Raw genomic sequence first — 14373 nt, forward strand, 5'->3', positions numbered from 1 at the left:
CAGTATGGAACACAGATGTTTTCCAGGTTCCTCAAATTTAGTGTGTCCAGAAAGAAACTCCTTCTAACATGCCAGCACTCCATCTTAGCAAATGGCCCCACCACCCCTTGGTTTCCAAAGCAAACTGCAGTCATTCAGCAAGATCTCACTTTTTTTTTCTTTTAATTTATTTTTGGCTGCATTGGGTCTCCGTTTCTGCACGCGGGCTTTCTCTAGTTCCAGCAAGCGGGGGCTACTCTTTGTTGCAGTGTGTGGCTTCTCACTGTGGTGGCTTCCCTGTTGTGGAGCACGGGCTCTAGGCGTGCAGGCTTCAGTAGTTGTGGCTTGAGGGCTCTAGACCACAGGCTCAGTAGTTGTGGTGCACGGGCTTAGTTGCTCCACAGCATGTGGGATCTTCTGGGAGCAAGGATCGAAACAGTGTCCCGTGCATTGGCAGGTGGATTCTTAACCACTGTGCCACCAGGGAAGTCCCAGCATGCCCTCACTTGATGGAAGTGCCACAGAGGATACTTTGTACCTAGCTCACCTCTTGCCCAAAGCAGATGCTCATGTTTACTGAAGGCTTGGAGGTGAGAGAGGAGTGGTAAATGTTGTCCCTGCCACTAAGAAAAGACCTGGGGTAGAGCTTGGCACTGGGAATGGTCAAGAAGGCCAGATGTCAGGAATCCCGAAAGCTCTGACAGGAGGGTGAGGGGAGACCAACCCATGCCAAGGTGTCTAACTGGTTATTCCATGGTAGTAATGCCATGAAACCGGGCTAGAGAAGGGATAAAAAGAAACAGGTGTCAAGGGTAGCCAGCTTTAGTTTTAGAAATGCTGCATGTGGGGTATCCAAGTAGAAAGGTCCAAAGGTAGCTGAAAAACTCAGAGGAGAGATAACTAGGGTGGAGGTAGAGGTTTTAGAATCTGTGTTAAAATCTGGGGAGTCAGGTAGAGAAAAAAGAAGCCTGTAAAGAGAATAAAAAGCCAGAAACAAAGCTTGGAGAACTTGGAGGTATCGGTTAGACAAAAGCTGGCATTTCAAGGAGAAAGCAGCAGTAAACAGGCAGGGGAACCAGAACGAGGCCAGTGAGCCGGCCACAGGGAGCTGGACACTGTCTACCAAGCAAGCGGAGGCCCAAACTGTTACTGAGAGCCAAGCTGGGCTGCGCGGAGGAAGTGACACTGAAGATGAGGCCAGAAAGTAACCGGACTTATTTAACAAACAAATCGGGTGGGCAGCAGGGCATCGAAGGGGAGAGGAATTATCTGCCCTAGACAAGTAGTGTGTCAGCAGTGAGAACTGAGGGCCACACAGTGGCGTGACGCAACCCCACAGGCCTCCTAACCCACACCCCAGGGGCAGGGCCATCAAGGGTTTCAGACAGAGATGCATCTGGAGACTGCGGCACCTGGGCGCTGAGGACCAAAGAGAAACTGGACATGTCAGAATGCAGACCTGCGTGGAGACTTAGAGGAACCCAAGCAAGAAGAAAGCCGTGTGGCTTGGAGGTAGTGGAAAGACGTGAGGCCCCTGACTAGATGGGAGGGGGGTTGGTGAGGTTAGTCCTTCAGTGTTCTTACAGATTTAATGGTCTACTCAATTGTGACGTTACTGTTAGAGGTTGATTTTTCTTCCCAGGAAGCTATTATGGACACTAAAGATGATACTCCCCAACTCTAGTTAGGAGTGTGACACACGTAATCATATATATGTGACGCCTATGTGGATGTGATTATATGTGTACGTCTACACACATGATGGTTAGAAACAGACTGGCAGTGTTAGACTAGAGCCGATTCTGTCACCGTATCTCCCACCAGTTTTCCCACAAGCCAAGAAAGGAAGAGTCAGCAGAAAAGGGGAGGGGAGGGGTGCACCAGAGACAGAAGGAAGCAGCAACTATGCAGCGAGGCCAAGGGAGGTGTCTGGGTGAGCAGCTCTGTCCAGCCCAGCCCACGGCAGGCACACAGAGCCCTCACACAAGCCAGGGCAGCCAAGGCTGATATAATCACTCACTGAAAATCTGAGACCAAACTCCCCAGCACTGCTTCCACAAGTCCCAGGCAATCTGGATTCTAAGGTGGCTCCTTGTGCGTTTTCCTTCCGGGAGAGGATACTCAGACACACTGGGTCACTCACTCATTCTGTGGGGCAACTGTAAAGCAGATCTCACTGTAAACTCATAAATGGCCATTCTGAGACACAAGCAGAGTGAGTCCGACTGAAGTGGCCGGGGCAACCCCTTCATGTTGGCATGGTAAAGGCAGAGAAAAGCCTAAATCCTACAGAATCTCATCAGGGTGATGCCAATTTACCAGCAACTGATTAGGCACTGGCTAGTACCAACAGTCTAGGTCACGTCTCTCCTTTTTATTATTTTGGCTGCACCTCGCGGCTTGTGGGATCTTAGTTCTCCAACCAGGGATCGAACCCGAGCCCTAGGCAGTGAAAGTGCGGAGTTCTAACAACTGGACTGCCAGGGAATTCCCTTCAAAGCTTCTTAAATGAACTTTGATGCCACTGTCACATCAACATCCAGACCTTAGTACTTAAGAAAAATATGAACGTCTTGCTTGTTATACAGAGGAGGGTGCATGGTATAGAGAGCAATGATGAGACTGGCCAAATGAGCTCCAGAGCCCTGCACAAATACTTGATCTCCATGTCTCAGTTTTATCATCTTCAATGTCAGAAAAATATCCCTTACCTTGCAGCCGTGATGATAAATCAAAGGGCCCAGTAGGTTCCCAGCACCCTGGAGGCACCCTATCATCTGAGTAATTCAGCAACTATGTACAGGTGCCTACTCTGGTCAGACACTACTTCAGGGGCTAGAAATATAATGGCGAACAAGAGACATTCCTGGGGCTTCCCTGGTGACGCAGTGGTTAAGAATTGGCCTGCCAATGGAGGGGACACGGGTTCAAGCCCTGGTCCAGGAAGATCTCACATGCTGCGGAGCAACTAAGCCCGTGAGCCACAACTACTGAGCCCACGTGTCACAACTACTGAGGCCCGTGCACCTAGAGCCCATGCTCCACAAGAGAAGCCACTGCAATGAGAAGCCCGTGCACCGCAACGAAGAGTAGCCCCCACTCACTGCAAACAGAGAAAGCCCATGCGTAGCAACAAAGACCCAACACAGCCAAATATATAAATAAATAAATATATTTATTTATTTATTTATTTTTTAAAAGAGAGAGACACTCCTGGAGCATATACTCTAAGTGGAAAGACAATCAATAAATCAAGTAATAAATATGGATTACATCAGAAAAGCCAGAAACCATAGCTCTTCTTACAAGTGTGAGTGCTACTAGATGAGAGCAAAGCAAACTTTCAGCCCCAGGAAGAAGTGGAACAAATGTTTCCGGCTCTCAGCAAGGCTTAATTCATTTCCAGAAAAGACTTGGCAGGATGTGGCTAATCACTCCTGCTTAGGCTTAAAGGAAGTTGACGAGCCAGCACTGAGGCAGTGGGGCAACCCTCTCCCAGTTATTTATTCCTAAAGCAGGCTCAGCAGCCTCGACCACCGATCTCCCGAGGTTTTTGCAGGGACTAGACTAGATCTGGCAAAAACAGAAAGCAGCTAACTAAGCTGAGAGACAGTAACTGGGTCTTTCACACATTAACCTTATGACCCTGATGAAGCAGTCAGTCTCAGAAGCCTGAAAGGGGCACCAGAGCCAAGGAGACTTCACACCTGCTCAGTGATTTGTCACTCAGGGAAGTTCTTTCCTTTTCTCCAAACAAAGGACCCATCAAGGATTGCCTTTTGCTTCTACTAGAGAAAAAGAACAGCTCTTTGGGCATAGCGATGTTCTACTTTTGTTTGCGATTCAGGTCTTGAGGTACAAGGCTCCAGAATTAAGAATGAACCTCAGCTTTTTTAAAATGATGAGAAAAAAAAATCCACAGTAAAAAGAATATTATTCAGCCTTAAAAAGAAAATTCTGATACCTGCTGCAACATGGATGAACCCTGAAGACATTATGCTCAGTGAAATAAGAAACAAAAGGGCAAACATTGCATAATTCCTCTTATCTGAGGTCCCAAGACATCAAATTCAGAGAGAGAAGTAGAATGGTGATTGCCAGGGACTAGGGGAAGGGCGAACAGGGAGTTATCCTTTAATGAATACAGAGTTTCTGTCTGGGAAGATGAAAAAAGTTCTGGAGATAGATGGTGATGGTTGCACAACAATGTGAACTTACTTAATGCCACTGAACACCTAAAAGTGGTTATAAATCGTCTATTTTACGTTATGTATATTTTACCACAACAAAAACATTAAAAAATAAACTTCACCTAATGCTTTTTTCCTAGATAGTTTAAATAGGATTTAGTCGAGTATTCAGAAACACTCTGCAGTAGGTACAGCCCCAGAAACACCTGTAAAGAGCTCACCTGTATTGGGACCCTCAGTCTCCACCATGTCCTGGGATCTGCAGGACACACCTACGACTCTAACACAGCCAAAGAGGACCTTGGCTCATTCTCTACTCAGCGACACTGTTCTTAGAAATTTCTCCACAGCTTCACATGCAGGTTTATGATCAATTTCCCCCAAATACTAGGTTGACCCTTTTGTCAATGAAACCCCTGGAGCCTGGGGGCGGGGGGGTGGAGGGGTGCAGGTGGGAAGGGCACCTTACTTCTCTCACGGCCACGTCTGATGAGGCTGTATCAGTGATTGATTTGGAGGATTTTCACAACTGGGAGGGATATTAATAGACACCAAATTCAACCAACTAATTTTGGCAGCTCAGAAGCTGCCTACTTGGTCCTATAACTACTCCTTTGCAGAAGGGTTTCTCTGGCATAGCACAGAAGCAAAGCCGAGTGGCCTCTCCACCTCTCTGACCCCTAACTTCTGATTTTCTTTCAGTCACAGTGGTCTGGGCTCTGGAGCGGGCCAGTGATACAAACAAGGCAATTGCTGGGGGCCAGAAGCAAGGGTAATATAATGAAGGAAACCTAAGCTTTCCACCAGAGGTTGAAAAGATAGACCTCAGGTGCTGAGGCCATTAACAACCTCCAACTCTAGAACTCACAGGAGGCAGGCATGCTGGGCCTGTGTGGATGGCACCCAAGCACAAAGCTAGGAATCTTAGCTGCTTCTACTGAATCATGAACCTGGGCTGGGCTGGGGTGGGGTGTATGTGTGTGGAGTAAACCAAGAGCCACTAAACAGAGCCGACGTGCAGACTGTAGTGGCGGTGGCAGCGGGGAGGCAGAAGCTTATAAATGCTGGTATACCTACAGCAAAGGGCAGCCCAGCAGCGCCCCACAGAGGGAATTCCCTCATCTGCATAAGAGGGGAGCTGGTCTCAAATAGCACTGCCCCCAGAGCTCCGTAGCACAAGGCACAGCCTTCCATTCAGGCAGTTGCACAAGCGCGCTGGCTAATGAATGGATGCATGCAGTCACCAAATGGCTAGCCAAACCCAATTCTCTAAAGACATTAACCTTGGCAGTGAAATCCAGATCCTCTTCTCTTCAACTCTCTCCCTAGAAAGTAAAATATTAAGTCAATGGTCTTTGGCTCCCAGGACAGCAAGCACCTATTATAAAGGGAATGTTGGGAATGTTCTAAGAGAAAAAGCAGGAAAGTCGTAGGAAGAACATTAAGTGGGCCAGAGGAAGTTAAAAGCTTCACGTGGTAGCTCAAAAAAATCGGCCAGACTCCAAGAGGCCCAAGAATATTGCAAATGTTCCAAAATGATCGAACCCATTGCCTTCACGTGTATAGCCAACAACTCACCGGTCCGGCCTCATTTGTAGTTACAGACGTATGTTTTCCTAAAAATCACCATACGACACAAAAAGTCCACAGGGTTTATGGGAAAAAGTGGAATTAAGGGTATAACACCCAAAAACTTAAGATGGTAAACTTACACACACACGGTAAGAAGCTAACAAAAACCTAACAAAAATGACAGCACAGTTTGACAAATTAAATGGTTAAGAAATGCATACATACTACAACTATGGCACTTAACCAGGTCTGCAGCTCATGAGTTATTGGGAAATAGGGTGAGTGTTGTAACAAGAGACGTGCACAGGGTGTGGCTCATGGCACACACAGTCAACTGAGATAGCTGGTGGATGTCTGAAGTGTATATAGTCTACATGGCTTGGTTCAGCTGAGTTCAATTTTCTGTTTACCTATTACCAATGATGAAATTATGCACACTAAACTCAATATTCCCGTTATATTCAACTTGTTTCCTAAAGTATCAATCCCACTGGAACAAATCCATGCTTCCAAACAAGTGTTTAAAGCAGAACTGACTGTACCTTACTTTTCAGGTACCCTGGATGTCAGTATCAACTCCATGCTCTTTCCTATCACAGCACCATAATTTGATACATGCTGTTGCCTTGCCTGCAAAGGTTCCCCTACCCCCATTCCACTTTGGGGAACTCCTCATTGTTCAAGGCCTACCTCAAAGAAATGTTACTTACATTTCTCTCACTCCTGACCCTAAATTTCTTCTACTGTACAAGTATGCTAAACATAACTCTATGTCAAATACTGATCAGGGCATGCCCTCTTCTTTGCACACCACTTGGGACAAACAGGGTGAAAAATAATGATTTTTCCCATTGAAATTAAATTACCAAGCTCATTAGATGCTTGAAAGAGATAGCAGATACTTAGAAAAGATAGCATAAAGTGTTTTTGAGAGGGGGGAAAAAAGGATGACTTTCAGAGATGAGAAAACTGGAGCCTGACATTGCAAGTAAAAATATAGTCACCTTGGGCTTCCCTGGTGGCGCAGTGGTTGAGAGTCCACCTGCCGATGTAGGGGACACGGGTTCGTGCCCCGGTCCGGGAAGATCCCACATGCCACGGAGAGGCTGGGCCCGTGAGCCATGGCCGCTGAGCCTGCGCGTCCGGAGCCTGTGCTCCGCAACGGGAGAGGCCACAACGGTGAGAGGCCCGCGTACCGCAAAAAAAAAAAATATATAGATATAGATATAGATATAGATGGGGGGGGAGAGAGAGAGAGAGAGAGAGTCACCATAAGGAAACAAAGGAAGACTTAAAAACAGATGATCATCATGGCATTTTCAACTTGGAAAAAGAGGCCAGAGCAAAAAGTTCTTAAATATTAGTTAAGAACTGAAAAATAGCAAGAAGGTGCTTAGAAAGAAAGCAAATTTTATACCGGTCTGCTATAGCAAGCAGGAGAATTTAGCAACAGTTTGGCTGAAGTAAGAAGGGAGGTGCAGCAGACAGACAAATGTCCGGGTCCTAAGACCACCTCCTTGGGTTGGGGGTTGGGGGGACTCACGAAAAATAACTAGAGTCCTCAGGAATACAATGCAGCCACTGAAAATTCAGCTTCTTGAGAATATTTATAATCAGACCCTTCCTGGGTAAACGTTACTTGAAAAAGAAACATAAAAATAAAGACAATATCCCCCACTTTTAAGTTTTATTTTCACTATTTAAAGCTACTAGAAACACCAGCCCTGTGCTTTCCCACCACAGAAAAATGTGAATGACATAACAAAGTCCAGCAAAAGGAACAAAGGCAACGGAACGTGAGGTCCAGATGCTAGGTCTCTTCTTACTAACTGTGTGACCCTGGGCAAGTGACTCTGCCCTTCCTGTGCTTCAGGACACACAAAATGGAACTAACCACAACTACCTGGCAGGGTGGATTTGTAAGTGGTAGAGACTACTAAACAGTAGACGTGGTATCACAAACCTAGAGTAACCCTTACAGACAACTGAGTTGCATTCCTAAAACCAGAAATTATGATTCCAAAACAAAAAGGCATTAGCAGATAATAATGCCATTTAGCAGGCATTCTTTCATTTTAAATTTGTGTATGCCCGGTAAATCTAAATATATATAGCAAGCTAATTTACTCAGCTATCTGGAGGTACATTCTACAGTTAATGTACCCTACAGGATACACCAGGAAGGCATGATGGTCACAATTTCTCGTTTGCACCGGCAGGCTACTGATAATACTCATTTTGAAATGTTTCCGGGCCTCTCCTACTCTGCATGATGTGGTATTCAATAAACCTGCCAATTCTTATTTATGCCGGGGGAAAAAAAATGCTTCCAAAGTAGATTCCATAACCCTATAGTGGCACCCTCCAACTTAACCTCAGATGTTTTTCTCACACTGGAACTGTGACCTCAGAGTAAGTCGGTATCTGTGCTCTGGGCCTTCCTCCTCAGAGAGGAAACCTCAAAATGCCTCGCTCTAAAATTCCCAAAGTCCTGCTGGGAAACAAGCTACTTAGAAAGTAAGTTAGAAGAGCGCATACGTGAATTATATCTCATAACAGAGTCAGCCCTGTAATATGCTACGGGAGCCACCTCATCCCTCAAAAATGCCTGATTTGGGGACGGTGAGAGATGCACGTAAATCATTCCAAAACGAGACCTGGGTAACATATATACACAAGAGCATACAAAGCCACTTTTATACAGCATACAAACCAATTACCCTGTGCACATATTTTCATTGAGTAGCACCCCAAAACGTTTCCAAAAATTGGCAGGGGTATAAACTACCGGACATGGACCTTGCTAAGAGCTTTTAAGTAAACAGCCAGTGAAGAACTGCCATGACTGGCAATCGCCATTACCAAATTCAGTGACTAGTCACTACCCTGGTCCAGGCTATCCTTTTCTCTCTTCCTAACTGGTCCTGAAGCCACTAGTTTTGTCCACCTTTCTAACCATCCTTCTCATAGCACAGTGATTTTTCTAAAACGCAAACCTAACCCTGTTAATTTCCCCGCTTAGAACTCAATTTAGTGATTTCCCACCTGGCCTTAAGATAATTTCTGAACTCCTTATTGTGGAGGAATACCGGAGACCTTTTGTGATCTAGTTCCTGCTTACCTCTCCAGTCCCACCTTTCTACCATTTATATTTCAACCTCAGGGAATGTCTCTCACTCTCTCCACTCTGGCTCCTGGGCCTGTACCATGCCTATTTTTGTGCAAGCAGAAAGCTTGACATGCAGAAGACCTCAAAATATGATGACTTAAAAAATTAACGTACGCATTCTCAAAGGGGGCGAAAAAAAGCCCCCTCTTTTTATGTACAAAGCATAAACATGCATATAGCAAATAAAAAGGGCATACAGTGTGAAAGCAGCATTAAAATTTCCTGGAGTGGGCAATCAAGAAAACAACGTGTAAAAAAGCTCGGGTGTGCGGGGGGCGGGGAGCGCGGAGTCGCCGTTGTAAAAAGGTTTATAAATACTGGATTACAGCAAGATGTGAGTCAAAGTTGGAAACTCAAGTTCACGCAATACAGAAGCCAGCTACACATCTTTCTACTTGAATATTCCCATTTCACCTCAAACTCATACACAAAACTACCCAATGTGTCCCCCCATCCATCAAAAAACAAACCACCAGAAAGACAGCAAAACGATTCCCTTCAACGTTTCTGCCTCTCATTAGCAAACTCCTGGTCACTGAATTCAAAGGGCTAGCTAGCTCCGCAGTCAGGGAACCGAGGCTGTGACCTTGGGGAGACCACCTCGGTCTCCCCGGCCACTCAGGCAGCCTCAGCGAATGCAGGACCGCAGAGCTGAGACCCCAGGTCTGGCTCCGAGAACGTGGCGCAGAAGCACAAGGAAGGTATGGCCGCGACCGTCGATGGGAAGGGACTAGAGTTACACAAAAGCCAAAACCTCACAAAAACCCCTACCAAGGATCTGAACTCTCCCCTTCTCCCTCGACGGGTCAAAGGGTGTTAAGTGGCGTCCACTGAGTTCTGTGCTTCAGGCACCTGTCTCCAGGCGCCCGCGGGGGTCTCGGCCGCAGGACTCGGCGGCCACGCGCCCGGCCAACGCCCGGAAGCTGAGGACCTGCTGAGATCTGCCCCCGGCGGGCGCCCCAGCCCCGTCCTAGCCCGGAGGAGACTCCGCCCGGCCGCCCGAGACGACTCGCAGGCCCGCGATGGCGGAGCGGCTGCGCGAGCACACAAAGGCGGCGGTCTCAGTGGGGACCAAACCGTCGCCCAGTGTTCCCGAACGCCGGCGCAGGCCCGCGCCCCGCGTCCCGCCCGGCCCTCCGAGTGACCTTGGGCGCGTCCCTCCCCGCCCAGCCTCAGTTTCCCCGGCGACGCTAAGACGAGGCGCCGTGGCCTGCCAGGGCGGCCGGCACCCGCGGCGGGGCCTCCCCACTTCCGTCCCCGCGCCGAGCTAGGCTTGCGCGGAGAGCGGGGCGGGCGGGCAGGCGAACAGGCCCGCGGGCCCGGGGAGGCCCGGTCGGAGGTCGGGGCCCGAGCGTGGTCGGCCGCGCCACGGCGGCTCCTTGGGCCGCGGCGCCGAGGCCTCCGCAGGCCGCGAAGCCGCCCGAACCCCGAATCCGCCCGGCCCTGCCTTGCCGCCCCCTCCCCGCAAAGTCTGGCCCTGCCTGGCGCTGGTGAGGCTCGGCAGGCGCGGCGGTCGACGCACCCAAGAGAGGAAGGACCTTTGGAAGCCGCTGAGAAGCCCTCAACAAGACACCGCCGCCTCAACAGAGACCCACTTCCGCTCCGGAGACCTCGGCTCCGCCCTCCGCGCGTCCCTATTGGCCACCGCTGTCCCTACTCCCGTGGTCGGCCGGTTGAGGAGGTATATTTTCAATCTTATTGGATAAGAAACCATCTATTACCACTTTGAAATGGGCCTCCTTCCGGCTCCGCCCACGCTCGTGAGCTCAAGCTTTTGCCTTCCCGCGAGAGAGCGGTAGGCGCCCCTCGGCCCGCAAGGCCTCCCGGGAGTCGTGGTCTGGGCTCCGGCTGCCCGGCTCGCGGCGCGGAGCCCGACGCGCCTCTCCCAGCCAGTTTCCTGGGGTCTCTACTATCGGCCTGGATCTGCAGGTCCTCCGGGCGCCCGCGCCCCACGACGTGCCAGGCCCTGGGCCTGCGCCTGGTCCCTGCGATCCCGGGCTCTGCCAGGCTGTTGGTGGAGACGCGAGGGAAGTACAGCCCGGCCCATCTTCGGGATCCCGGAGGAGGCACTCAACCAGGACGTCTGGGAGGGCTCCCCGGAGGAAACGACCTGCGAACTGAAAGGACTAGAATGGAGGACAGAGTTCCAGGAAGAGGGAGCCTGGATGGGGAAAGGTGGGCTAGCATGTCCAGAAAACTGGAGGCTGCCCAGTGCGCCACGGGTTCAGAGGTTGGGAGAGGTTGGGGTTGGGGAAGGCACGAGTCAGACCTTGGAGGGCCCACATGCCAGGCTAAGAGTTTGGATTATCCCGAAGACAATAGGTGTCGGGAAGAGAAGGACTGAACCCGTGGAGTACTCTTCTCACCCAGGTCCGGTCCAGCCCCGTCCTGGGAAAGGGGCCATGGCCCAGGCAAAAGCCTGGAGGTCTCTGGGGCATCTGGTGCAACTCCCAGAATCAAGAAGAGAGTGTGGGCCCTGGATCCCTCCTGCCTGAGATTGAATCCCAGCTCCATGGTTCAGGCAAGTCTCACGTTTCCCTGGCCTGTAGCATGGAGATGATAGCAGTACTTATCTCGGGGAAGGTGGGAGTCGGGAGGACTCAACACTGAACACAGATGCATGCCAGCCCTGGGTGAGGCTGCATATCAGAATTGGGATTAGAGAATCTAGTGGTAGGTTCCTTGAGTTCAGCTCCCAGAACTGGACTTGGACATGAATTTGGCAACCAGAAAAGAGAGCCCAGCTTGTCTCTCTTGTTCTGAGAATAACCAGGTCATCCCAGCAAGGCCACCCTGGACATGCCCACACTGCGGCCAGGTAGAGAACAAGAGGGACCTCCAAGGCCACCTAGGTCCAGGCTCTAAACTGGTGCACAGCCAGCCCTGTTGAACCTTATTGGCCAAAGCAAGTCAGCCCAGATTCAAGGACTGGGGGAAATAGACTCTGCCTATTTCCTACTCTGTTCCTTGCCTTGGCAGGGGTCACAAGGCAAGGAGCATGGATACCGGGAGACATTGTTGCCATCAGTTTACCACACAAGGCTGGCTCTCAGCCCATAAACTCGGGGGATGGCCCAAGACCTGACCCTACGGGGGTTTGTATGGAGCCGAAGCCCCAGGTGCTCTCAAGGCAGCTCTGAGCAGCTGCCCAGTCCAGGAGGGCAGGTGGGGACCCTGTGGATTGCCAACCAGCATTACTCCTAATAGCACCCTGAGTCTGTTGGGCCACCACCTCTCCCCTCTGCTCCAGAGGCCAGTCTGATAGGTGAAGGGTAATTCTCTTCCTCTGCCACAGTGCTTGCTTCGGCCCCCATGTGCTGCAAGAGGCCCCATGCAGACCTTCTCCCACTACAGGAACTGGTTCAGCAGAGCATGTTCAATCCAGGCCAGTGAGACTGGAGCACAAGGCTTGGAGGACAGAGAGGTTTCCCTCCTATGAGAACTACCAGGGAGAGATGGTCCTTCTTCCTCCAGACATGTGAGGTTGGAACTGCTACCAGCTTGGAGACAGAGCTCCTGGATCAGGCATGTCCTGAAGTCTACCCTATTTTGGATTGCCGGTTATAGAAGCTAATAATTCCCCTTTTGAAGCCCTCAGAGCTCCTGAGAGCCTCTCTTGGGACAGGTCATCATCAACGTATTCCCTCGATATCAAATGAAATGGGTTTGAATAACACACAGGATGTAAGAAATGCCATGTTTATTTTTTTTAATGAAATTTAATCTGCTCCCAGCTCTAATTTGACGGGGGTGGGAAATTCCTCTTTCTACCAACCTCAGTTGTGGGGAAGTCCTGGGGTTCTGACACAGTTCAGAGTATTGGGGGAGAACGCTGGTCTTTAGTCTGTTCTCGTCCCTTTGAGATGTCCACCCTCTTAGTCTGAATGTGCCCTGGGGTGCAGCCTCCCCCCTCTGCAGACCCAAGGAGGATGTAGGGTGTGGGGGGGTCTCTCCTAGACATCTATCCGCCTGGCAGTTTCCAGCCCCTCTCTTACTGCCTTGCACCCCATGGGCTTGCTCATTCTCTCTCCTGAGAGCTGCAGCATACTGTGCTTTATTCACCAGCAGGCTTTCACTCAGCCAGGCTGTCCTCACAGCCACGCACCTCCAGTCCAGTGATGGGTCTGAGGACCCAGGGGAATCACTCCATTCCTGTCCAGGCCCTGGGCCAGCTCCTGCCCAGTGGCTCTAACCTTGTTCCTTCAGTGATGCTGGAGAAGGCTGGGCAGTGCTCTAAAGGCATCCAGGCTTAGCTTTGGGTCCAGCTCTCCCAGCAGGTCACTTCACCTCTCAGCACCCGTGGCCTCATCAGCAGACGGGGAGTGGGAGACAGATCCTACATCCCCGGCCAGCTCCCCCCCATCGCCGTGAGGTTTGGGAGATAAGGCCGAGAAGGGCCAGTTCCCAGCGGCTCAAGATCCTGGTGACTTCTACTAATCGCACAAGAACAATCAAATTCTCAGTCTTGGGGGTTCCCGGATTAAGCCACCCGACTCCGGGCAGAGAATGGGGATTCCAGCTTTCCACAAGTAGAGCAGGCTCTGGGAACTCCGATGGGGGGGCATGGGCAGGAATGCCTAGCACAAGGCCGTAGGAAGGGCTAGAATCTGGGCTAGGGTGGCCATGTTTAGCACATAAGATACAAGACGCCCAAATAAATTTGAATTCCAGCGGATCTTTCTGTTAGCATTAGCTTGTCCCACGCAATAACTGGCATTTTATTTGGCAACCCTGCTCTGGGCGGGAGGAGACTGGGGCGGAGTGGGGCGGGGGGCGCGGCCAAGGAAGGGGAGGTGCACACCGCCGCCCAGGCTTTATTCGGGCGGGGGTCTCGGGGTCCCGGGGCGGGCCCCCGCCCAGCTCAGACGGCCCCCAGGCAGCGAGCGGGCCCGCGTGCCGAGCCTCCCCGCTGCAGCGCCCGCAGCCTGCGCTCCCGGCTCTGCTCCAGCTCCAGCTCCAGCCTGCGCTGCGCGTCCAGCTGCGCCTGCGGGCGGGCGGTGGAGGTCGACGCGGGGCGGGGCCGTCCCCCACCGCGGCTTCCCCGTCCCCCCACACCGCGCCCGGACGCCCGCTACCTCCAACGCCTGCGCTGCGCACCCTCGCGCCCGCCCCCGGGGCTCACCTGCTGCTTGGGGCGAGCTGCCCGCGGCGCCGACACGTGCAGCAGTGCCTCCTGCCCGCGGCGCTTGGCCGCCTTCTCCCGGAGCCTGCGCTGCAGCTCCAGCACCCGCTCGTCCCGGGAGGGCGCTCCCGCGGCCGCCGACTGCGCCTTCTTCTCCTCCCACCTGGGCGGGCGGCGGGGCTGGCTTAGGAGAACCCCACCGCCGGTTGACTCAAGGGATTTAGGTGCAGGTGGAGACGCCCCACGAGGACCGCTCGGGGCGGGGTTCCCCCCAGCGCCTCTTCCTTTTTGCTCCTTGTATTTCACAGTTTAAAAAGTATTCCATAGGTATTAACTATCTT

At 51.4% G+C, this 14373-nt stretch overlaps 2 protein-coding genes across 5 annotated transcripts in view; both read right to left on the reverse strand.

The window, feature by feature from the left end:
* RNF4 (ring finger protein 4) overlaps positions 1-10516 on the reverse strand; it is a 42833-nt gene extending 32317 nt beyond the window's left edge. Inside the window, exons 1-3 of one of the 4 annotated variants that reach the window (XM_082653567.1) lie at positions 10433-10497; positions 5453-5494; positions 2000-2138 (exon numbers count right to left, since the gene is read on the reverse strand). The gene's annotated coding sequence lies outside the window, so the exon portion shown is untranslated. Of the gene's footprint in view, positions 1-1999; positions 2139-5452; positions 5495-10432 lie in introns of all 4 variants that reach the window. The other 3 variants (XM_082653568.1, XM_082653566.1, XM_082653565.1) reach the window with 3 other exon arrangements.
* A 3255-nt stretch (positions 10517-13771) lies between these two features.
* Positions 13772-14373, reverse strand: part of CFAP99 (cilia and flagella associated protein 99) — a gene marked incomplete at both ends in the record, with an annotated part of 36589 nt that continues 35987 nt past the window's right edge. Inside the window, 2 exons of the mRNA XM_082654045.1 lie at positions 13772-13894; positions 14033-14195. Of these exons, the coding sequence (XP_082510171.1) occupies positions 13772-13894; positions 14033-14195 (286 nt within the window). The remainder of the gene's footprint in view (positions 13895-14032; positions 14196-14373) is intronic.

This window comes from Grampus griseus, assembly GCF_964374135.1.
Source record: "Grampus griseus genome assembly, chromosome: 4".
Classification (NCBI taxonomy): Eukaryota; Metazoa; Chordata; class Mammalia; order Artiodactyla; family Delphinidae; genus Grampus; species Grampus griseus.